The sequence below is a fragment of the Acanthaster planci genome, linkage group LG11 (assembly GCF_054643075.1).
Source record: "Acanthaster planci isolate LZ-2023a linkage group LG11, COTS_SCS, whole genome shotgun sequence".
Lineage (NCBI taxonomy): Eukaryota > Metazoa > Echinodermata > Asteroidea > Valvatida > Acanthasteridae > Acanthaster > Acanthaster planci.
Window position 1 is genome coordinate 16940504 of NC_141787.1, and position 24955 is coordinate 16965458.

Below are 24955 nucleotides of genomic sequence, written 5' to 3' on the forward strand. Positions count from 1 at the left end.
GCCAGATTTGCCATGAATAAGGGGACGCAAACTGAAAACCGCAGTGGACGCAAATAACTCTATTATATTCAGGAATCCTTTTTAATATCAATTTATTTTGTTGTTTATTAAGTTTGGATTTTTGCTCTGCCTGATGTGTATATTAACACTGTATACTCAGTGTATGCCCCAAAGGCTTGTGAAAAAAAAATCAAAGATGGTCAAATGGTTATTGATGTTGCACTAGTAAGTAGGTCGTGGGTTCGAGTCCCACCCGAGTATGCTTGTGGTTTTTTTCACCAGCCTTTGGGGGCATACACCGAGTATACTTGTTAATATACATGCCGGGCAGGGCAAAAAATCCAAAATTAATTTACATCTCCCCAGTGTAAATCCATCCTTGAAATAGTTGACCATTTACTTAAATACATGAAGGTTACAACAGATTTGTAGGAGTAACACATATAATGTATTTGTGGTTAGATAACTTAATTTTTCAGTGGATATATGATTAGTGAATAGTAGTGGTTGAAGTAGGTTTTTTAAATAGATTGATTGGTTAATGGAGAGTTCATTGAAAGGTGTTTCATTAAGGGATTTCACTAATGACTCAGATTCATCTAGATTTGCTGTGGTTAGTTGTTTTTATAGTTGTTTAATTATTTACAAGTTCAATAATGATTAAACTATTTGTGTATTTAATTATTTATTCAAGTAATTTTTGAATCAATAAATTTGTACTTTTTTCTCTGTAATTAATACATGATTTTCTGATTTGAATTCTTTCTGTCCCTTTACAAGAGGTGCGGGGTCTGCACATGGGTTTCAATAAAAATTTTTGTTGCAATAAATCCAGGTGTGACACAACCGAACAATATTACACAATGAACACAATTGAATTTGTGCATGGAGCCCACACAATGTATTTTGCAATGTCACGTACACAAACGAGATGAGTACGGAGCGGTTGCTGTAAACTTGACAATACTCCCTGACTGGATTTGTATCACAAAATACAATGTGTAAAATCACCAAGCCAGACTAGCAACATCAGAAATATGACAAGAGCTCTTTGCAACCCTCAGAACATAATAAAAGTAGGGCAAACACACAAACTTACAACTTTTCAAGGCAGCAAGTCATCCAAGCTCTGTGGTAGTTCGGGTGCCGAAGTACATGTAAAGAATTTACGTGACTTGCCGATCGAATGGTTTCCTACTGGTATCCATACACGTCACTGGTTCCCACCATTATCGCAGTCAAGACAGTCACCGCCATCAATGTGAACATTATAACACTGCCCGGCGCCATGAAACTCTCACAAAACTCCAAATCAGCCTCACAGAAGAAGGTAAAAAGGTAAAAAAAATCCACGTAAAGAATGAACTTTAACTAGAACGGTGAAGCCCCCATGACTCACTGCTTCAGATGAATTTAAATTTCTTTTACTGGAAAAAGTGCTCGTGTTAAGAGATATCAATGCATATTACAAATGGTGCAGCTAAATCAAACAAGAAAATCATACTCTCCATGTGCAAACTTTGCCATAGTTTTTAAAAATAGAAAGTTCAGAAAACTGGATGATGCACATGTATGACTTCATGGATCAAAATAATTTATGGATAAAATAAGTAACATTCTAAAGGTTCCACCCTTATCCATAATCCCCTCTTTCTCCTACCATCATCCCGCCCATCTCCTATCCCTCCCTTAGCCTCATACCATTCGTCTCCTACCCCTCCCTTAGCCTCATACCATTCGTCTCCTACCCCTCCCTTACCCATCACCCTGTCCATCTCCTATCCCTCCTTTACACTCAAACCATCCATCTCTTACCCCACCCCATCATTCCATCCATCTTCCACTCCACTCATGTGTAACAGTATATTATGTATTACAACTGACACTTCTTTTCACAGCAAATTAACATTTGTCGCCAAAACAAGCTTAACTTATTTAATATGTTTCATTTCTGGACAGGTGATTTGCAGCAGCAAAATGTCGTTATTAACATGAACTTGATTAGTCAGTAAACAAGGAAATTGACAAAGGTTCTGTGTTACAATTACCTGGATTGGCAGAGGTATTTCTCTGTTTTTAGCTCCACTTGTAGTATATGTATCATTCCCAAAATGATCTTTACATAGACAAAGTGAAACACAAAGAGATTGTGTCTGTTTATATGTGTGTTAACCAACTCGGTGAAAGTGGGAAGTTGGTAAAGTTAAGAGTTGCTCAATGCACGGATACCAAGCAGGCTCTTTGACGTTTCATCATGAAATGGCAGAAATATCTTCAATGAAATGACTTGAGCATTATTACAAGTGTCTTACACATATCCTTTGAATTACAAAATTACAAAAATGGCCGTCAGTGATTGAAGACTTTGGCATAGGGCAGGGTTTTCCCTCCCCCCAGCAAAGCCTGGGTATAGTGTGGGCTTTTCACACTATGTGGTAGTATTTTCACACTATGTGATAGTGTTTTCACACTATGTGGTAGTGTTTTCACACTATGTGGTAGTGTTTTCACACTATGTGGTAGTGTTTTATTGATGAGGATTTGTGCATTTTAATGAAGAACATGCAACTCTGTATTTTTAAATTGTAGGTCATTGTGGCAAAATGGGGACAGAAATTTAAAGGAAAATCTGGAGGTATCAGAAAAAATCATCCCCCAATGTGCAGGACTAGATATTCCAACATTGACAAGTTATGACAGTTTGCATCAGTTTGAGTTTATCAACAGCTGAAAAAGTTGATCAAATTATAGTACATAGAGGTGAATGAAAGTTGGATTTTTGTAAGAAGTGACAATTTCATGTGTACAATCAAAACACCATTGACACTTTTTAATGAAGGGAAAATTTGAGCTGTTTGATGCCTGCAAGTGAGAAATACAGTGGTGCTAAGGCCAAGAGTGCACAAAGTGACTGAAAAGTGGGTGGGAGAATGATTACACTGGTAATCCCTCCCAGGTAAAAAATGGGGGGGGGGAGGGAAATCCCCCCACCCGGGGTCTCTGCCCATGCAATCACACCATGACATATTACAAAGCCAAAGTCCTACACAAAAAAGGAAATAATTGAGCTGTTTTTCTTTCCTCTTTTCAGTTTCTAGGGGACTTAAAGGAACCAGGAAATAGAAATATTTTGATAAATTTTTACTAAAGTTTGGGGTTTACAATTTGAAGATGAAAACATGCAACTTGAACCATGTCTTTGTGGATTTACTTGCTTGGTCAATTTTAATGTTTGAAAAAGTGCACCGTTCAGTTCATGTAAAAATACAGAGATACATAAAAAGTGATTCCAAGAAAAATTCATTTATTGGATCCTTTAAATCTCTGCAGTCAATCACTGATGAGTGCCATTGCCTGATTGTTTATTTACTGATGCACTGTAAACGTTGAAGATCTGAATTTTTATATTAGTTAAGAAATATCAATACTTATTGGTAACAGTCAATTTAGTTCTGTGTCATTTCCTCGTTTGTTCCTGTCCTATTGAAAATGAGAACATAAACAAATAGCTCATGAAACATTCCCAGAAGATAGCTAAAAACACCAACTGTACCTACCTGTTCTTGCTTTTACAAAACTTCAAGGAGTTAGTGGGGAAATGACTTTATCAGCTTATTGAGGGTATAAACAGGGCAACTACAACTTGATATCCAAGACCAAGAATTGGTAAAGATGAATTTGACATGTAATCAATGAGGGAGAGGTTCTGACAAGGTTTTTCTGTGTAATTAAAAAAATTCTGAATACCAACATATTTGAAAACTCACTTTAAAAGATAGGCCAACTTCTTTCAATTTTAAATCAATCAATCAATTTTAAATCAACACCTAAAGTTTGTCATCTCAATTTGTGGTTTGCCCCAGTTTTCTATCAGGTTAAGGATTCCTAAGGGGGTTGCCAACAATTGTTAAGTCGTCAATATCTTTACTAGAAAAGACTTTTTCCAGCTTATTTTAGATGGCTGGGAAACCATGTCTACTGCATGTCCGTGACAAACGGACCTAATCTGTACATTTCACCTTTTCTGTACTTGGCTGAATACTTTACCATTTGAAACTGCATACAAACAACTTTCCCTGGACAGAGAAAGACTGCTGACCTTAATTTCTGCATTTATGAGATTAGCATTGCATCTATTCATGAAATTACCAGTTCTTCCTATGTAGAGGGTAAAGAATATTCATTACATTCACTGCTACATATACTCAACACTAATGTTTCCTTGTTTAATTAACCAGTAAACTGTTACATGAATTTTCCGACGTGAAATGATTTAACCAGTTTCCTGGTATTAACTACATTGAAATGAGCATTTTCACATGTTCCAATGAAGATGTGTAATTCTTAATCATTTGTGAACTTGGAATTACAACAGAACCAGTTCAGTTGGCTGAGTACAAAATAGTAGCAAACTGTGCAAGGCAAAATGTTTGACAACATTCTATACAAATGAAAATATTCAACAAGATTGTAAGATCTCTTCTTGATGGTTCAATTTCAATGTGATATTTATTTATCTTATTTTTTAAATTTATTGTTTACCCTGGGTAATCCACTCAGTAAGCCTGCTCACTGATCTCCCGTGGATCCCAGCTTACATAGTTTAAGACATTAAAATACCAAAAATACAATGCAAAAAATAAAAAAAAGGATAACAATTAGCAAAAAAGATGAGAACTCATTTTACAAATATAATCAACCCACCCATCCCCAAAATTGTACACAGTTCCACAAAAATTTCATAAATTACCACTTCATAGAGTACACTACTACATGGTTATACAATACAACTGATCCCAAAATCTACGAAAAACCTAAGTAAGTTGCTGAAGCTGTTGTACAAGAAGACGACTGCTTGTTGGACGTGGAGATTTCAGCTTTTGGGGCAAGTTATTCCATGTCTGGGCACCCCTAAAGTTAAAAGATGATCTTCCACTTTCTGTTTTAGGGTGTGGAAGTACAACATTGGCAATGGGGTTATTCCTCAGTTCGATAGGAGCGTAGCTTCTGAACCTGGATCTGTAAAATGCTCCAGTTGATGTCTAAGATTTTCAAGATGTATTTTTTGCGTTGGTGAGATGTTAATTTTATATAACAGGTTTTTGCCCTTACCCAACGTATATTAATAAGCACTGTATGCTCAGTGCTTGTCCGAGAGCTTGCGAATAATATTAATATACGTTGGGTAAGGGCAAAAACCTGTTATATAAAATTAACATCTCCCCAACGCAAAAATACATCTTGAAAATAGTTCGCGGTACCCACTGCTTCATTTGACTCGGACCGGCCAGCCGACCCCGGCAAGCTCGGTGGTCGAGTGGTTAAGACATCTGCACTAGTAAGCAGGAGGTCGTGGGTTCGAGTCCCACCCGAGTAACCTTGTGAGGTTTTTTTTTCGCAAGCTCTCGGACAAGCACTGAGCATACAGTGCTTATTAATATACGTTGGGTAAGGGCAAAAACCTGTTATATAAAATGTCTAAGATTGTGATTAAAAACTTCTTTGTCAAAATTCCGAAATGAGCGGGCACGAATAAACATGTACTTATGATAAAATAACATGCAAAGCTGACAATGGATTCAGTCATTTTCCTCTTATGATTTTAAATTCATATGTCATTTTACTTGTAAAAATTCCTGTTTTTTATCATTTCCCCTGTAAAATTCTTAATTTCTTAAGGACAATATATTGCCTTAGAGGACATTGTTAAAAAGGGGTGAAGTTAGAAGTGAAAGGCCCTTTAATGCAAAAGTTGACTCATCATACACACAAACTCAAAAGTTACGTGCAAATTTTTCCTAGGACAGTTCATAAAATAAGCAACATTTAAAATGATTTTGGCTTTATAAACCTTTTCAAATTGCATTAATTTGCAAAAATTTACAAATAATAATACTTGCAGGGGAGAACGGAATTAATATGGACCATTTACAGGCTATAAAATATAGATTTACTTTTCAACAAAATGAGTCGACATTATTTTCAGAGCTATGACCCAATATAAGTAAAATTTCGAGTTGAAATAGGTTTTCAACCTGTTCTGGTTTAACCAGACCATCTCAAATCATACCATTCCTCACGTATATTTAAACGCTCAGTAAGGTTTTCTTAGTCATCAAAATATTCTATTTACAATGAATTTACAGTACAAACCACATGCAAATTTTTACCACAGTTTATTTAAACCTTCGACTAAAAGTTCTCGGACTGTATATGCTACTAATTCAAATATGAATTTGAAATTCCTTGATTGGGAGCATTTTAATGTATTACTAAAGTCCTGATTAAATGGATTATGCAAGAATTTGAGGGATGCAGTACTAAGTTTAACATAGTGCTGCAAAAAATACTGAAAAAGTTTAAATCCCCTAACCCTTTTATCCTGCACATCTCAGGATTTTATCCTTAAACTGTCAACTTGTTACATTTAGAAAAGCACAAGACTGCAGGAAAATTTTATCTCCTCAGAGAACAGTGAGAACAAGATGGTTGTGCTTGAGGACATTGCTGTATACCAGTCACCGAATTAAAAAAACCCTTGACGATGGCTGCGAGGGTAACAATGTTTCTCTGCTTGACTACATTGCTGTATTTCAGTTACTAAATCACGGAAGACTTTACTCACAGCTGCATTCTGAAGACAGAGTGTACCACCACCACGCCTCTCTTGAGTTAACTATAAGAACAGAAATTGCAATATGATAAACTCAACCTGTACCTTTTGTTATTGAAGTAAGATCAAAATAAAACTGGAATTCACATGGTCTTTGCACAACCTGCTAAGGCCACTTGATTGCTTACACAAGAACCAAGTCCATGTAAATGAAAACAGATGGCATGATGTTATGGTAGACTTGCCTGACGATTGATATCCCCGATGCAAGTCCACTCCAAACCTGGTTTAATCGTCACTGCCCACTTAGAGTGATCTTGACAATTCCCAAAGTCTTCTCCATCAGCCAGGTTCAAGTGTTTGACATTGTAAACATCAAGACCACCAACACAAGATGAATTCATATTTTTGCCCGAGCGTTGCCACGTCTCAACATACAGGTCGCTATTGAAGTAAGGGGCAAGCCAGTCTGCATACAGATCTAAGGAAGAAAAGCAGAAAACTGGTACATCACACCAACATGATTTTACAATAGAGTATGTACAACAGGGAAAATACTATCTGCCTCGAACACATCCAGAAACACCCCCTCAGTTGAAAAGAGCCATGTTGGTTGGGGGTGTTCATTTTGTTGGTAATGCATACATTTCATTGTTGTTTATGAACCAGCGAAGTTCAGCTCTGACCAAAGGAGCCTCCGTTGCCAAGGAAATTGTGCCCTCTCATGGTCCAGCTCGAGGCTCAGAGATGAACCATAAAAGAAACCGAGTCAGCAAAACAATCCTGAAAAGCAGAGATGTGAACAAGAAGTTTCCCATCTGAAATAAGCCACTTGCAAGTTCAATTTGAATAAAATCTGATACACTGGTTATCTGATTGCATGAAAACGTAACAATTTTAATTCCCCAGACTAGAGACACTGTTGCTATACCTCATGATTCGGGGCAAGCTTTTGCATAGCGACCACCATCTCTGGAATGGACTGGTTCCTTTGTACCATTCTTATCCATTGAGAACAGTGTATTGTTGCAAGGTGTCTCTTGCTAAGCAAAAGCTGGCCCTGAATCACAAGGTATAGCAACAGTGGTTTTAGTATGGAGAATTCAAGTTGTTATGTTCACGTGAATTTAAAGAACTCAGTCTACCAGATTTTATTCAAATTTAACTCGCAAATGGCTTATTCAAGGACCTATGCCTTTGTGTATGAGCTGGCCTACTTGTGTTAAAAGTGAAAATATTTCATTAACTGGGGGGTACTTCGAGACCTAGTGTTTCGTAAACTTTACTTCAGAGAAGCTCTAATATGCCCTAAGCTCATATAAAATACATGTACGTGGGTAATTCTACACCAACGTGGACAATGGTCAGGCTGTTACCAACATCATTATTATGTGTAATTCATAAACAAAATGAAGTTTTTCAAAAAGAAAGAAAGTGAAATTACGATTAAGGGTACTTCCACTTCAGTTTTGAAAACCCTCTTTAGGTTTATGTAATACAAATGATAACAAGGTTGGTAAAAGTTTTAATTTCCACTTTTGCATGGAATGGCCCACATGTCATTCTGGTATTTGTTGAAGGTGGTAACGAATTCACTTGTGTCCCTTCTACCCAAACCTACCTTTCCCAAATTTACCAGCTTTGGCAAAGCTGACAAATTTTCTCCCAGCCTTAGACGTCAGATCCAAAGCGCGATTCCACGGAGGGGATGTTATGTGCTGTTTGTTGACCACATCCTTGATGCTAGAGGTGTGGTTCACAAGGCCAGAAGGGAGGTTGGAGTCATAGACCAAGGGGTTGTTATACTTTAACTGCTGACCTAGCATCAAGGACACAAAGAACACCGTCCCACCTCAACAAGTTTGATGTAAAAGAAAGAGGACATGTACAGACCACAGAGAGGGAAGGAGAATGGATACACCTGCTTATCAACTGAACAGTACTAACAGCTTTAACACTCAGCCACTGCAATGGCATAATGGTCATACGGGCGAAACAGACCTTATGCATTAATTTTACCAATGATCTTAGAGTGAATTCACAAAAGCCCGTTTTTATGTCTTTAGTGAGGAACAAAACCCTTATCTTCAAAGACTACTTCAACACTGTAAGGTCTACACAGGGTGTTCTCTTTGATGGCCCCCTCCCTTGTAAATAGCCCCTCCACCTACATCTATGTACATGTAATTACCAACTTTTTCAAACTGATTGTAACGGAAAGTAACACATAGGAGTTGCTGGCCGAAACGTCTAGCATTGCTTGGCCAGTTGTAGTACTCCGATGAGGGAAGAGGAAATTTAGGTATGCTGTGAACCAGCCAAAAACCACTGGTACCATCAAAGGCAAGGTCACCTGTAGGGTTGGAAGGCAAACAGCTGTGTTGAGAGAGTCACTGAACTAGGGACATGAAAACACATGTACAGTACAAAAAAGTGGGCAGAAGTATACAAACAGACCCGAGTATACGAATAAAGATTGTTTCACAATCATGTCATGAAAAAATAAAAACACATTGATAGCTTGAATGCTCCCAGGGATTTCCTTTGTCGCATAGGTAAAATGGATACTGTGTAATATTTTCTCACAATCAATTCAATAAAGATCTGACCTTCCTCTTTACGAGTGCCTGAAAATCTCCTGCATTTGCCCAAAGCACAGTTTTACAATTCTGACCAATAGCATGTATAATAACCTTCTGAGAAAAAAATACAGACTTTAGTCATCATAGAAAAACATACACAGGAACTCTACATAACATGGAGAAAAAATTCCAAAGATAGTTAAAAAGTCAACACACGTAGAGAAATTCACACAAGTAATCTTTTATTCCCTGAATAACGTTTGCTAGAATATCAACACCCCCTCCCCCAAAAAGGGAAAAACACATACACAAACAAATAAAAAAGAACTCTCTACCCTTTGAATGTCCACATCTCCATTTTGGAACTTCATCAGGGGGTTGGTCATTGTACATCAAATAAGCCAATTTCTAGAGAAAAAATTGCGAAGAACACAATAAAAAAAAAAGCTAAGAGTACTTGGCAGTCCAAGATCACAAGGTTTCACACATCTTCATGAAAAAGTAATTTGACCTGCTTATTTTGATTTTTTTGGGAAAAACAACTCTGCACTTGAATTCACATAAAATACTGATTTATTTTATAACTCCTGCCCTAACAATACTCAGTAAAGAAAACTTTGTAAAGTGTCTTGTGCAGTGATTTTCCACATACATTTGTAACTTTCATTTGCATTACTAATGAGTTAATTTACTTCAAACAATTTTTCTGATGATCACTTTATCTGAAATGATGTCTGGATGTGAGCAGCTTATGATACATGTTCCCGAGTGCTATTTGTGGCAAATTGATGAGGTAAACTTCAGAGAAACTCAAGATGAAGAAACTTTATTGAGTACTCATGGCACAGAAGAAGTAAGAAGATAATTTTTTCTGTATTCTCTCTCTTTTTGAAGCACTGACCTGAAGACCAAGCCTACAAAGTAAAGCACATGTTACTGGTGATAGACTCTAAGACCTGCAGAAATCCCTCCAAGGTCTAACTGGGCGACCCCTACACTTCACCAACAGGTGCATAGTGTATAAGGCTAATTTACAGTTGAATGTGTACCAACTTGTAGCATATTCATGCCTGAGGAATCCATATGCAATGAGGAAGTTATAATTATTCTTGCATAATGTTCCTTTTTTTCAGAATAGTCACCAACAAAGGTGAAAACAAAGGAGCAATTTCTAACTGGCACAAGACAACATGAAACTAAGGTCTGGTAAACCAATGAGTGCATTTCATTAGTCAACAAAAAAAATTCCTACCTGACTTCCATAGTTCTGGTAGATTTGTTGTAATGTGTATGCGATGGCTTGGTCAGTAGCATTGAGCCAGACATCAGAAAGTTTCAAGATTGGATTATTGACATCCATGTACATCTGAGCGTAGCCCTCTCTAACTTGTGATGTCTGACCCTGAGAATCTCGAGGAAGCTTGTACACAATGAACCTGAATTAGAATAACAAGAACAAGACTATTTGCATACGCTGAATAAAGGATAGCACAAACGAAGACAACTGTTGTCATTCATGCTTTGTTTCAGATATGTCCATGATACTGCCAGGCAATATAAAAGAGATCAAGAATAGAAGAGCTGGAAAAAATGGAGAAGAAAGTGGGAAGACAGCGGCAAGGTGCTGACATCAAAGCTTGAGAATGTTGAGAAAATTCAAATGCTAAAAAAAAAAAAATCGCCAACTTCTCTTTCGTTGTTTGAAGAGACTTACCAATCAACCGGTTTCCCATTTGCATCCAAACACGTCACCTCTGCCTCACTGGTTCCCACCAATATGGTAGTGAAGACAGTCACAGCCAATAAAATGAACACCATCACACTGCTGTGCATCATAAACACCTGTGACCAAATTCAAGAAATTCAATCCATGTTGTTTGTTTGAATAACAATTTCAGTTTGAGCTTTGAAGCTTTTTACGGTGAAGGTAGCAAGTTCAAGATGTTTGCGGTAACACCGTGCAAGGATGTAGCTTATTCTGAGTATGTGTATGAGGTTCTAAAAGACCTGGAACTAAATTTCAGAACCAGATTCTACATCACACTCACAGGGTTAGACTTTAAAGCTTTTGTCAAATCCCTAAACAAGTCAAACTTTGAGGAACACTGTACTTTCATTTGTTGAAGATCCTCTCATCTCTTTCAGAAATGCCCAACAGAAGCCATCATTCTAACAGTCATTTACGTTATGACTTACAAATCAAGAAAATAGGAAGTAGAGCTTTCCATGACACATTCAAATTTCAAAAGAATGAAGAATGCTAAACAGACTAAATGCTCCTTCCAAAAATACTGTAACTAAACCTTGGAAAAAGGATAATTCCAGCCAAATTCACTCTCAGCATAGCCTGACTGGAGTAAAATACCTCAGATATTTACCATTCTGCTCTCAATTTAAAAGACAAACATCTGTAAGTTAACAGGTCAACTCTTACTTTGTCAGCTTTCCACTTCCTGGCCGTTGTTCTATCTGTATTGTAATTCAAACCTTTACCAAACTCCAAGATGGTTCTGAACTTGATCAACCAAGAGCCAGAATATGTTCTGATTCCTCCTTCTATTTATAGGAAAATGAGGCAAATGGATATGTGGGTAAAACTGAAACCCCAAAAAATTACCAGTGAGTGCCACGGTTAAAGGTGTAAACAAACACCGAGTGCTTGTTTTGTTTTTGGTCACTGAGTACAGGGAAGTTGCAGTAAATTTTCAGGGAAATGCAGGACTAAATTCAACACAAATAAATGTATAGTGCTGTTCAACCCCACTTTTCTTTCACAGGTAAAGGACAATGCTAAAAGTCATCCAGATGTCAAATATTTTTATAAGAAGGGACTATTTCCAGCTTGCTAAAGATGTTGGGAGTCCATGTCTACTGGATGCTCATGATAGTTGGATGTTTTCCTGAACCATACACTTTGTCCTTTATGTGCTCAGCTGAGTGATTCAACACCAGAAACAAAACAAAAGTAACTCTCCCCGGAAACAGAAACATTGCCAAGTTTTACTTTCCGCGTTTATGAGTGCAGCCACATTCATCAAATTATAGAACGTTCTTCCTCATATGCACCAGATAATCAATGCACATAACCCTGAATGCCATAAACACCGCTCACCACTACTGCTTCCTGGTTAAACTCAAAAATATTAATACACAGAGTTCCTGAAAAGTGATATGAACCAACCAGCTTCCTGACAATTCTTAAATTGAAATGAGATTCCAAATGAGAAAGATATAGCAGAGAAATCAATTTGATAACCTTACAATGTCTCTGCTGTGTTGGCCAAAGCATTAGCTAAAGGCACTGATACACAGTTTATACTTGATTGTCCTCAGTAGCACACTGTGAGGACCTAATGCTGTGAGATGGGTTTTTTCAGACTTCATTATTGATTACAAGTCCTCTACATTACACAGCAGAACAAACCCTTTGAGAGATAAATGCAACAAAGTGAACAACGTTGTAGGGCTGTGTCAAATCTCTGAATATTTGATCTTTGATCAAATATTGGAATATTATTTTTCGAGTTTGGATATTCGAATGCAAAATTCATGAAAAGGGAAAATTTTCTTTTATTTTTAAATGAGAAAATTACATATGAAGGCTTGTTTCGAGCAGATTCAAATGAAAAGTGACAGAAATCTTACAATGCTTCAAAAAGTAAATTATTAAACAGAAACTTACAATGGGGCAAAAAGTATTGTTCATCTCCTAAATCTTGCAAAATCGTGGCTGGAAATTTTCCTAGATGTGAGAAGCTATTATATTGATCATAATGTACAACTGTGTGTGTTATTGCAACTGATTTTGTATATGGTCTGTTTATCAAGAATCTGCCGCTTGGTGCGATTATATTCAGATATTCAATCAAATTGAAGGTCGAATATTAAAATAGTGAATTATCGGAATTGACTCAGCAGTATGTTTAAAACGTTCCAGTCAACATGCCCATTCTTCATCACTTGTGAAGTTGGGAGTCATAACCAGTTTTCAAGTTGGCCGAGTACAATTTTATTACTCGAGTACAGAAATGATACAAAATAGTAACGCACTATGGAAGGCAAAATATTTTATAGTACTCAAGGGATAGAAATATTCTAAAATATTATTCAAAAATGTTGTAATTGGTACAATTTGGCACGATAAAGAAGTAATAAGCGTAAATGACAATGGATTCAGTCACTTTGCTTGTGTCTGTAAGTTCATATGCTGCTTCTAAAACACCAGAATGTTCTTGGGTAGAAATTGACTCTCAACAACATCTACTATTCTGTGTAAAATATTTCATTTCTTAAAAATAAACTGTTACCTTTTGGTGCAATGTTAAGAATAGCAATTTAAAAGGTGAAAAAAGTAATGCAGCAGTTGCTTTATAATGCACAAAAAATGTACAAAGTTTATGATGAGCAAATTGTACGTGGAACTTAAATAAATTAACATTTTAAAATGTTTTGTTTGGGTAAAATGATAATTTAACTGCTTTAAAACTTCCAAAATCGCATTAAAGTCTTTGGTAGCTTTTAAAAGTAAACACATCAATCATTGTACATTCTGAAGTGATGCGTTAGGGTTGAGACCAACATTTAAACAGACCATGAAAAGGCTTACTGCCACATCTGAATAAATTCTGTCATTTGATTGATGGGTCATCTATCAATCATGTGCCACTGACTTTTATATCGAACGGTGTGACAGTTAAATAATGACATACCCAATTTAGAGCCTTATTAACATGTATCTGCACAGCAGAAACAGCGGTGGCTCTTCAAGCAAAGCAAAGAATGCTGTACAACATGTATGCTTGGAAGGTGCATTGGTGACTTTTCATACAAACAGACATTTTAATCTTGGAATATGGAATCATCACGTTGTTCTTTTAAGGCAAGCTAATGTAAAAACAGAATTTATTCAGATGTTGTTACATATACTTTGTGTAAATTACTTTGTGTAATGGAAAATAGTTTCTTTAACCCTAACACTCCTCAATCCTTCACCTGTTGGAGGACTGAGGACTGTTAGGGTTAAGCAACTGAAAGTATTCTCACCATTGCACTAAAAACATTCATTATTTTTATGACAAATACAGACTTGGAGTACAATAATACTCCATATGACAATAACTGTGTATGTACGAATAAAATTTGATTATAAAGATGAACAAGAAATTGACTGAAGCTCCAGTCAATTTCTTTTATCATCTTTATAATCATTTACAAGCACCTAGTCAGATTCCCTATATAGTTTCTTTCGAATGAAATTTGGTTTAAAATGTAGGTTCTGACCTGTTCTGGTTAAACCAAAGCCTCTCAATAAGTAATTCCTTTCAGTGCTTATTAATTATTAATCCATTACAATATTCTGTATAAAATAAATGACAGTATAGCCGAAAACTACACTCAAATTTCCATTAATTTATTAAAATTCATTTGCTCCAAAATTTCAATTACCTTGAGTAGGAAAATTTGAAGGTATTTTAAAGTCATGATTAAATGGATAATGTAAGGCTGTGATACATGGAGGTTTAACAGTAAACTTCAAGAAGTAATGGACTGCATTAATTCTCCTGACAAGGTTTGATCCTGCAAACCATCTCAGGATTGTACCCATCTCCAACTGTCAAGGTATTATTAAAGTCATGATTAAATGGATTATGTAAGGCTGTGATACTGTAAACTCCAAGAAGTAATCAACCGTGTTAATTCACCTGACAAGGTTTGATCCTGCAAACCATCTCAGGATTGTACCCATCTCCAACTGTCAACTTCTAACACTGAGAAAAGTGTAAGACTGTGAGGACGTTTAATGTCCTCAGAAATCACGATGGGTGTTAGGTAGACTGCAAAATGTCTGTGGTTGAGGACACTGCTGAATGCCAGTCACTGAATCATGGAAAACTTTGTTGACTGCTGCGTTTTGAAAACAGACAGTGCCACCGCCACGAAACTCTTGATGACACTGAGAACAGAACAGCAAGTAGGATAAACTCAGTGTGTACTATCTATTTGTGATGTTGAAGAATAAAATTTGGCAATCGTACAAGCTCTGCGATACCTTCTCATGTAGCATTTTACACTAGATCCTGTCGCTGAATTAAAAGGAAGATAGAGGAGGTAACGATATGGTAGACTTACCTGGCGATTGATATCCCCAATACAAGTCCATGCCAGGCCGGACTTGGTAGTCACTGCCCACTTAGAGTGATCTTTGGAGTTCTTAAAGGCTTCTCCCCCAGCCAGATTCAAGTTTTTAATGTTATTGACATTTCGACCTTTGACACAAGCGCTGTTCATATTTCCTGGACCGTTCTGCCACGTTTCAACATACAGGGTGCTGTTGAAGTATGGAGCCAGCCATCCTGCATACAGATCTGCGGAAGAAATGCAGTTCAAAATAAAAACTAGATATAGACACAATGAGGGCTCACACTGGATAACACAAGTGGGAAAGTGTACAGGAAACAATCCAGACAGGCAAAAGGGTTCCAGTACAAAACAGAGATGTTTTAGAAAGTGCCAACATGGGTTCATGTACTCCAACATGTAGCAGGCTTTACTTTAAAGATCCTCAACTGTACACTAAATACAAATGAAACTCTTGAAAGAAGTATAAATGTCATCCCTGTCCTTCAGGAAGATACCTGATGCAGACTCACCTTTTCCAAAATTGCTGGCTTTGGCAAAACTAATAAATCTCTGCCCTGCTCTGGATGTCAGAGTTGCTGTCCGATTCCATGGAGGAGATGTCACATGTTGTTTGTGAGCGACACGACTGATGCTGGGGGTGTGGCTAACCACCTCAGAGGGGAGGTTGAAGTCGTAGATCCAGGGATAGTTGTACATCAGCTGCTGACCTAGCACCAAGAATCGAGACAAGAAAATCAAAGACATGGACAAATACAGTCAATGAAAGGGGGTTCCCATATCTGTTGTCCATCAACTAGGAAGCCTTAATCTTACACTTGTCAGGATATCATGAACAGGAAATTACAGGTCATAGGTTTGAGTCCCACCAAAGAAAGCTCGTGGTTTTTTATTCTTCAAACAAGCTCTGAGAAAGCACTACAGCACTTATAAAATGGCATTACTGAAGTGATAACCATAAGAATTAAGAAACACTTTTCAACCTTGTGGAACCACCAACGATGTCTTGACAGCTGTGATTTAGAGGTCCGTTTCACTAAACTCATGATCCTGTGGGGCATCTTACAGATGAGGAGCTTTGAGTCCAGTCTGTGGGGCTGTACCCCACTCCACCCAGGAGTAAATGGGTGCTGTGAGCATCTAACAGGTGGCAGGTTCGATTCCAGTCTGTGGGGCTGCAGTACCTCTCTTCATCCAGGAGTAAATGGGTGCTGTGAGCATCTAACAGGTGGCAGGTTCGATTCCAGTCTGTGGGGCTGTACCCCACTCCACCCAGGAGTAAATGGGTGCTGTGAGCATCTAACAGGTGGCAGGTTCGATTCCAGTCTGTGGGGCTGCAGTACCTCTCTTCATCCAGGAGTAAATGGGTGCTGTGAGCATCTTACAGGTGGCAGGTTCGATTCCAGTCTGTGGGGCTGTACCCCACTCCACCCAGGAGTAAATGGGTGCTGTGAGCATCTTACAGGTGGCAGGTTCGATTCCAGTCTGTGGGGCTGTACCCCACTCCACCCAGGAGTAAATGGGTGCTGTGAGCATCTAACAGGTGGCGGGTTCGATTCCAGTCTGTGGGGCTGCAGTACCTCTCTTCATCCAGGAGTAAATGGGTGCTGTGAGCATCTAACAGGTGGCGGGTTCGATTCCAGTCTGTGGGGCTGTACCCCACTCTACCCAGGAGTAAATGGGTGCTGTGAGCATCTAACAGGTGGCAGGTTCGATTCCAGTCTGTGGGGCTGTACCCCACTCCACCCAGGAGTAAATGGGTGCTGTGAGCATCTAACAGGTGGCGGGTTCGATTCCAGTCTGTGGGGCTGCAGTACCTCTCTTCATCCAGGAGTAAATGGGTGCTGTGAGCATCTAACAGGTGGCAGGTTCGATTCCAGTCTGTGGGGCTGTACCCCACTCCACCCAGGAGTAAATGGGTGCTGTGAGCATCTAACAGGTGGCAGGTTCGATTCCAGTCTGTGGGGCTGTACCCCACTCCACCCAGGAGTAAATGGGTGCTGTGAGCATCTAACAGGTGGCAGGTTCGATTCCAGTCTGTGGGGCTGCAGTACCTCTCTTCATCCAGGAGTAAATGGGTGCTGTGAGCATCTAACAGGTGGCAGGTTCGATTCCAGTCTGTGGGGCTGCAGTACCTCTCTTCATCCAGGAGTAAATGGGTGCTGTGATCATCTAACAGGTGGCGGGTTCGATTCCAGTCTGTGGGGCTGCAGTACCTCTCTTCATCCAGGAGTAAATGGGTGCTGTGATCATCTAACAGGTGGCGGGTTCGATTCCAGTCTGTGGGGCTGCAGTACCTCTCTTCATCCAGGAGTAAATGGGTGCTGTGATCATCTAACAGGTGGCGGGTTCGATTCCAGTCTGTGGGGCTGCAGTACCTCTCTTCATCCAGGAGTAAATGGGTGCTGTGAGCATCTAACAGGTGGCAGGTTCGATTCCAGTCTGTGGGGCTGCAGTACCTCTCTTCATCCAGGAGTAAATGGGTGCTGTGAGCATCTAACAGGTGGCGGGTTCGATTCCAGTCTGTGGGGCTGCAGTACCTCTCTTCATCCAGGAGTAAATGGGTCCTGTGAGCATCTTACAGTTGCTGGGTTTGAGTTAAGTATGTGGGACTGCAGTACCTCTCTCCAACCTGGAGTAAATGGGTTCCTGTATCTTGCAGGTGGTGGGTTCAATTCCAGTCTGTGAGACTGCAGATCCTCTCTCCACCCAGGAGTGAATAGGTCAATGTGATCATCTTACAGGTGGTGGGTTTGATTCCAGTCTGTGGGGCTGCAGTACCTCTCTCCAACCTGGAGTAAATGGGTCCATGTGATCATCTTACAGGTGGTGGGTTCGAGTCCAGTCTGTGGGACTGCAATACCTCTTTCCACCCAGGAATAATTTGAAACAGACAATATTGCAGTGTATGAATTAAATACCTGCATTAAATAGAAGTTACTGAGCAGTGCTTTCCCATCAGAGCGGAGATTGTATTTAGGATGGTTTTCTTGGCCTGATGAGCAGGGGTAATAATGATGTGGGTAAGCAAATCTACACATTCACATTACCGTGCCTCACAAGAATACAAAAACACAACCAACCAAACTGTAGCCAACATAAATGTACACAAACTTTCCTCCAGTACCCCTCCCACAAACTGAATAAACCCCTCCCCTAGCTACAACATCCATACACGTGCAGTTTACCGATTTCTTCAAACTGGTCGTAACCGTAGGTAACACAAAGGAATGCCTGACCATAAATCTGTGCACTTTCCGGCCAACTGTAGGTCATGGATGAATTATTGGGGAAACGAGGTGTGCTGTGAACCAGCCAGAAACCACTGGTGGCATCAAAGGCAAGGTCACCTGTGACATGAAAAAGAAGGTACTTGTATTTATATCATTAGACTACAGACACCTGTCTTCGTAACATACATGTGCTTGTACCTCTACATCAGGACAGGTGCACATTATACTCACACTTGACTATAAACTGAATTGGTTGCTTTGTATTGCTTCATACATGGACACACAATATTGCAATTAACTTTCCAAAAAGACAAACAATTACTTTTCACAAAATGGAAAGCACATCAAAATGTTTATCAGGCACTCTCAGGAAAACTGACCCTGAATTTAGTAATAAACAACAACAAAGTAATCAGGATTCTTACAGAAATGTAAAAGGCAAATTCCACAACTTTTTTAGGACACTTCAGGACAAAAATTTAATGCTTTCTTGGACATTTAGTGTCATATTGCACAGAAATCTTTTATAATTTATTGGACGACTTACAAAAGCACTAGTACAGACTGATGATAACCTTTACATTTATATTAATCCGTTATCACATCCAAAGCGGCCATCACAAGTAACCCTTCCTTGATTTCCACAACTTTTACAGGACTGTAATTTTTTTCCTGACAGGATTCCAGAACAACCTATTTTTTCACAATTTTCCATCAATTAACAGGGTATTTTTTCCCCCAATATTTTTCAGGATTTTCTTTAATAGTGAAAACCTTTGTAACAAAATTACCAAAATTGTAAAAATATGGTACCTTTTTTCTAGTTTAAAATTGTCAAATTTGTCTCCATATATTTACCCTTTGTATGTCCATGAGTGTTTGTTTTGGCTTTGCTGTTTGGTAGCTCATCATTATACAGCAGGTATGCAACATCCTAGAACAAATTATACCAAGGGATCTGTTAATTAACCCTAACCCCCTAGGGACCATTGAAATCCTGCATGTCTTGTCGGGTTCAGCATGGTTAGCTGGAACAAATGATTCCAACATAAGTGAGGAGAACGCAAATACTTTCTTTGACGTTGGACATGGAGAAGGGGATACAGAACTTAGTAGTTGCATAAATGCTTGTCATAAACAAAAATGGAACTACATGTAATTAACTTGTTCACGGAAGCAAAGGAAACACTGAAACAACCACTCCACAAACTCTTTATACAGATACACTTTCACAACTGTTTAACTGACAATTGTTGGGCATGTGAGCTTTGTGAAAGTGAATGCGTGAAACCTGAAAGAGTAAGCACCTTGTTAGTACAATTATTGGTACATGTACATGTACGTGTACATGTCAGTTATTTCTTAGAGCTACATGGTTCAAGGTCTGAGGAGCAAAGTGAAAATTTCTCTGAAAAAGGGATGAGCGGCCGTATAAATTCTGTGGCAACCCAACATTCCAAAGCAGACTGACAAATTATACACCATTAGCTGAAAACTGATTAAATTCCCAAAACTTCCAGTGCCTATAACTACGTGTACTGAAGATTTCTGCTGACAAACGTTTTACTCTGGATCTGAGTATGTCAGTCCAGTTGTATAACTTTTAGAAAAAAACTGGACAGTTAAACTGCCCTAGATAAATAGGTACATGTCCATGGAATGTATTGCAATAAAACTGTTAAAAATTTACAGCAGAATGGATGGGAATTTGGAATTATTTGTAAAATGCTTTGACATAGGAATGAACCCAATTTTGGGCAATCGACAGAATTCGAAGGTTTCAATTTATTAAAATTACAGTGAAAATACCAAAGATTAATTTAATCTGTGAAAAAAAAACAAAGTCTACACGGACCAGAGAGAAACAAAAGGAAAGTTTACTTTGTCTTGTATCAAAAAATGTAAATTAACATTGACAGATGTAGTCATAACAAAACAGAACCACATGCCAATTACTGTCACTTTCTGTTCAATTCTAAATTAAGTGCAGAGAAGAATTCACATGTAGTTAAATGATTTTAGAGTAGTAGTGGTGAATATACATTTGCTGAGTTCATATGTACAGACTTGTCAGAGTTTTGTTTTCTCTTGAAACACTTGGCAAGCTAGGTACTGTAAGTTTGGATGTAATGCACAAGAAATGGATGATTTGATGTCTTATGTCTCCTGTCATTCCTTTTAGGTTGGTTATTCCACTGAGTTTATTGTGACTTTGATTTGAATGGCTGGTTTGAAAAGAGAAAGGTTGAAAAAATTACACATTGATGTCAGAGTAACTGGGTCCTGCTGAGATGATTTTTTTTATGATCAATGAAGCATATCTATTACCAATCAATTCCTAACATTAAGGACTTTTGGATTAAATCTTGTCAAACTCCATGAAAAATAAGCACAAATGTAAACATGTAGACTAATCTCAAATGAATTGAACTGTCTGCAAGAATGTTACCAATCAGTACTTCTCACAATGAATTCCCCAGTTACATATTTTCCAAACCAAATTATGTCATGTAGTTGGTAAGATACTCATGTTAAGCTACGTACATGTAATCATTTGATTGGTTGATGACATGTTCAAATCAAGCTGCTTGTCAAACTTCTATGTAGTTGGTATCAAAATCTTCAAACCTATACAATCCTATCAAGAGCCTGAAAGAATCCAGTCTAGTAGATTTCTGGAGCTGTTACATTACCTACACTCATGTCTCTATTTGGATTTGAAAAGGCACTGAAGAGGATGTGTGTACCCCAACAGTGCTGGCTGTAAGTGTACACAGTCCGCCTCGCAGTGTTTGCTATACCAGGCAAGATATGGGACGGAGGGGTACCCCCCTTACCTGTCCAATCCCTATACACACTCTAGACTATTGTTACCTACATGTAACACATCCCCCCTAGAAGTCTGTAAAGAATTCCTGAGATTACGATCAAACAATGACCAACACAAAGGCGGGGGGGGGAGTCTCTCCGTCCCATATCTTGCTTCAAATGGTGTTTGCTGTGACAAAACTGTGCATGTTGATGAACAGAACCATTATGCATCCAGGTGATGGGTTAACAGTAGGATCCCAAAAAAGCCTGAATGGTGAGTGCGTAATGCCTGGGATGAGACCGTCAGCTAGCCAACACTAGACAATTGATTTTATCTCTCAGCTCTGAAAGCGTTAGGAGGAATTGATACTTTTGTTCCCTACTTTTCAGGACACTAGTTGTTGGTGGGATGCAGCTGAAGTCAAAGAATGGACTAGGAACTGTAGATTCCTGCTTTGCTTCTCCCATTCTATTTATCATTTTTTTTTTTACAAATCTACAGTCTTCAATTATTCTCTTTGACAGAACACATTGAAGCACGACCATTAAGCAGACAACAATATCTACATTGTATATCTTTTGCTGGCAGTGCAAGACATTTGAAGCGAGATATGGGACGGAGAGAACCCCCCCGCCTTTGTGTTGGTCATTGTTTGATTGGAATCTCAGGAATTCTTTACAGACTTCTAGGGGGGATGTGTTAGGTAACAATAATCCACAGTGTGTATAGGGATTTGGACAGGTAAGGGGGGTACCCCTCAATCCCATATCTTGCCTGGTATAGTGCAAGACACTGATTAACTAGTTCTTTAAACCACAAACTTAAGCCTGGTTTCCATATGTGACTGGCTCTAGAAAAATGGGTAATTACTCGCCAGATTCAGGTTATTTTTATGAGTTTTGATATGGCTGGATTCTGTACATCAAAAGCTACAATGACTCCTGTAGTGTGCTGTGTTCTGGATACATATAGACATTTGTACGTGTATATCCACATTTTTTTATTCAATAAAAGCGCTTTTTGAGAAAAAGCTCTCGAATTCTAGCGCTTGGATTTCCTACTGAATGATCAATTTTTCATCTTCATTCATCTTTGTAGGCCTACACTGCTTGTGTACTTCAAATATTGACAACAACGGGCCTTAAAAACTGCATTATTCACTACTTTTATAGTTCAAACATTGTGTAATGCTTGGCAGTTTGGTAAAAAAGGATAAAAATTAAGAGAAATTGTGCCATGAATATTAAAGAAAAGTTTGCATGATTATGTACATGTACTTCATACAGGTATGCTTTCATTGACTCTGTCAATATTACCAGAGAAAATAATAAAGGTTTGCAATCAGTTTACACCAACATGGTATTATAAGGTCTGGTAAAAAATGGCAATTTTATCAACATGTAAGGCTGTGCTGAATATCCGAATATCCAATTGATTATTGAATATTCAATTATTGTTTTCTAAATTTGAATATTCAAATGCAAAACTCATGAAAAGGAAAGGAGAATTTTCTTTTGTTTTAAATGAGAAAAAATGCAATAGGGAGGCTTGTTTCAAGCAGATTCAAATCAGTGAAAAGCGACAGAAATCTTATGACAAGTAAATTATTCATCCCCAACAGTTCTAAATCTTCTGATTTCAATATGATTTTAAATACACCCTGGGGGTTAGGGTTAAAAACTTGAAATGGAACAGACATTTTCAACAGAGGAAGAAGTATTTTTCATCTCTTAAATCTTGCAAATTCGTGGCTTGAGATACTCCTAAACGTGAGAAGCTTTTACGGTAATTATAATGTACAACTGTGTGCGCTATGGCCATTGATTTTGTATACGACTTAATCATCAACAATCTGTGGGTTGGTAAGACCAAATATTCTGATATTCAATCCAATTGAAATGTCAAATATTCAAAGAGTGAATTATTCAAATTGACTCAGCCCTAATTTCATCAATGTTTGAGCAATCCTTCCGTACCTGACTTGCATGGTTCTGATAGATTTGCTTCAGTGTGTATGCTATGGCATGGTCAGTATCGCTGATCCAAGCACTAGACAATTTCAGAACTGGATTGTTGGCATCCATGTACATCTGTCCGCAGCCATCTCTTACTTGCAGAATTTGGCTGTTGGAATCTTTGGGAAGTTTGTAAACAATAAACCTGGAAGGGGTGTAAAATAATTGAGTTTAGTAACATATACCTTGGCAGAAATTGGGATGACTTGTGGATGATACTGTTGGGGTGGGATACCATCTTTCTTTGCTTGTACCTACATTAAACATGTTTAAACATTAAACATGAGTGATGCTGTCTCATAAATTGAGGAAATTTTCTGGGGAGGGTGCAACAAGATGGGAGATGGGTAGAAATGACAAAGGGTAATCTTTGGAATTGACAGCGTTGTACAAGTCAGATGAAAATGGTACAGGAAAAACACTGATTCTTTGGTGAGGAGAACAATATGCATTTCTGTTGACGGACACGTGACTTACCAATCAACTGGTTTCCCATTGGCATCCATACATGTCACTGCTGCATAACTGGTTCCCACCATTATGACAGTCAAGACAGTCACAGCCAATAATGTGAACATGATCACACTGCTACACATGATAACTCTCCAATAAATTCAGCTGAGATATTCTTGATGCTGAGGTGCCAAAATACATAGAATTTTCAAAGTTGACTTAAAATTAAATGATGCTGTAGTTTAAAATTGAAAATATGACGCTACATCACTTTTATGCCAACAATTATCAAGATATTCTCTTCCACATAATATCCTTCAATATACGTGTTTTACACTTTTAGTTCAACATGGTTCAACGGTGGAAACTCCAAACATGCCCCCCCCAAAAAAAACACATTAATGGCATGGTTCAAATCATATTCAAAGGGGAAACTGATATTTTTTGAAAAGCAGCAAATTTCAAAGAAACTGACATAATTTTTGTGTAAAACAGACATTCCAATTATTTAAATCTGCTATCAGGACAAATCAACAACTATCTTTCAAGTTTCATCTCATAATTTCTAACAAAAATTCCCACTGGCACTAGGCCCTAATACCCGGTACAACGAAAAGAAATTTGTGCAAAATAACTGGGATTTAGCCCTTTATTTAGTCTTTAATCATTTGCTAGAACTTATTATACTTAGTTTCTTTCTTCAGAAATTCCCTTCAAAACGCTTACTTCTTTAAAATTAACGTCACACTCTCACATCACACCGTCGATAAACGCAAACTGTCAGTATGTAGGAAACGAAGTGGTCGACAACCGAGTAATTTCCTGAGGTAAAGCACACGAGTTTCCCCCGTATATATGTACAACAGTCTCGTGACAGGGCTTTCATTGAAACTAAACAACTAATAAAAATTTCCCCGTCCCCTGCAAGAAAACACTGACCTCAGCTGCACTGTCTTCAATAACCCGCCTACGAAGACAACTTTCAACAGCTAGCTGGGTATTAAATGAACAACGTGACAGGTGTCTTGTTCCTGTGTTCGCAATACGGTACCCTCACATACGAACAGACCATGTAGGAACCAGACTACAAATCTGAACTTTGGCTCACA

General features: G+C 38.3%; 3 protein-coding genes and 1 long non-coding RNA gene across 11 annotated transcripts in view; 1 reads left to right on the plus strand and 3 right to left on the minus strand.

The window, feature by feature from the left end:
• LOC110976372 (plancitoxin-1-like) overlaps positions 1-2893 on the minus strand; it is a 24564-nt gene extending 21671 nt beyond the window's left edge. For 3 of the 6 annotated variants that reach the window (XR_015427207.1, XM_087143570.1, XM_087143573.1), the window contains exon 1: positions 1100-1243. Coding sequence is in view for 1 of the 6 variants with exons in the window: in XM_087143572.1 (XP_086999698.1) it covers positions 1100-1122 (23 nt within the window). In the remaining 5 variants the exon portion in view is untranslated. Of the gene's footprint in view, positions 1-1099; positions 1318-2048 lie in introns of those variants that run through there. The other 3 variants (XM_087143569.1, XM_087143572.1, XM_087143571.1) reach the window with 3 other exon arrangements.
• On the plus strand, positions 1232-10903 carry LOC147797518 (uncharacterized). The gene is made up of 4 exons (XR_015427210.1): positions 1232-1338; positions 10090-10204; positions 10329-10396; positions 10726-10903. It is a non-coding gene; the product is annotated as an uncharacterized LOC147797518 (long non-coding RNA).
• On the minus strand, positions 4479-12041 carry LOC147797519 (plancitoxin-1-like). Of its 2 annotated transcripts, none has more exons than XM_087143575.1 (8): positions 11630-12041; positions 10910-11037; positions 10448-10631; positions 9531-9603; positions 8805-8966; positions 8235-8432; positions 6859-7094; positions 4479-6676 (listed from the first exon to the last, which is right to left on the minus strand). In XM_087143575.1, exons 2-8 carry the CDS (start codon positions 11029-11031, stop codon positions 6527-6529), a joined length of 1125 nt encoding a protein of 374 aa, XP_086999701.1. In that variant the 5' UTR covers positions 11032-11037; positions 11630-12041; the 3' UTR covers positions 4479-6526. The 2 variants fall into 2 exon arrangements, with proteins under 2 accessions (XP_086999701.1, XP_086999700.1); XM_087143574.1 differs by having other exon boundaries at positions 11574-12041.
• A 144-nt stretch (positions 12042-12185) lies between these two features.
• On the minus strand, positions 12186-24903 carry LOC110976371 (plancitoxin-1-like). 2 transcript variants are annotated; one of them, XM_087143577.1, is made up of 8 exons: positions 24786-24903; positions 23871-24028; positions 23355-23538; positions 19425-19500; positions 18522-18683; positions 15846-16043; positions 15325-15560; positions 12186-15148 (listed from the first exon to the last, which is right to left on the minus strand). In XM_087143577.1, exons 2-8 carry the CDS (start codon positions 23987-23989, stop codon positions 15002-15004), a joined length of 1122 nt encoding a protein of 373 aa, XP_086999703.1. In that variant the 5' UTR covers positions 23990-24028; positions 24786-24903; the 3' UTR covers positions 12186-15001. The 2 variants fall into 2 exon arrangements, with proteins under 2 accessions (XP_086999703.1, XP_086999702.1); XM_087143576.1 differs by having other exon boundaries at positions 24573-24869.
• Positions 24904-24955: the final 52 nt, after the last annotated feature.

What these genes read in the sequence shown, in the direction of transcription:
- LOC147797519 (XM_087143574.1), bottom strand. An exon ending in CAATCAGTTTGAAAAAGTTG is followed by an intron (nt 8,433 to 8,804) that starts GTAATTACATGT and finishes CCTTGATGCTAG; the next exon opens with GTCAGCAGTTAAAGTATAAC. An exon ending in AGCTGGTAAATTTGGGAAAG is followed by an intron (nt 7,095 to 8,234) that starts GTAGGTTTGGGT and finishes TTTCTTCCTTAG; the next exon opens with ATCTGTATGCAGACTGGCTT.
- LOC110976371 (XM_087143577.1), bottom strand. Translation starts at nt 23,989, where the DNA reads ATGTGTAGCAGTGTGATCATGTTCACATTATTGGCTGTGACTGTCTTG. An exon ending in AATGGGAAACCAGTTGATTG is followed by an intron (nt 23,539 to 23,870) that starts GTAAGTCACGTG and finishes CACCCCTTCCAG; the next exon opens with GTTTATTGTTTACAAACTTC. An exon ending in AGCCAGCAATTTTGGAAAAG is followed by an intron (nt 15,561 to 15,845) that starts GTGAGTCTGCAT and finishes TTTCTTCCGCAG; the next exon opens with ATCTGTATGCAGGATGGCTG.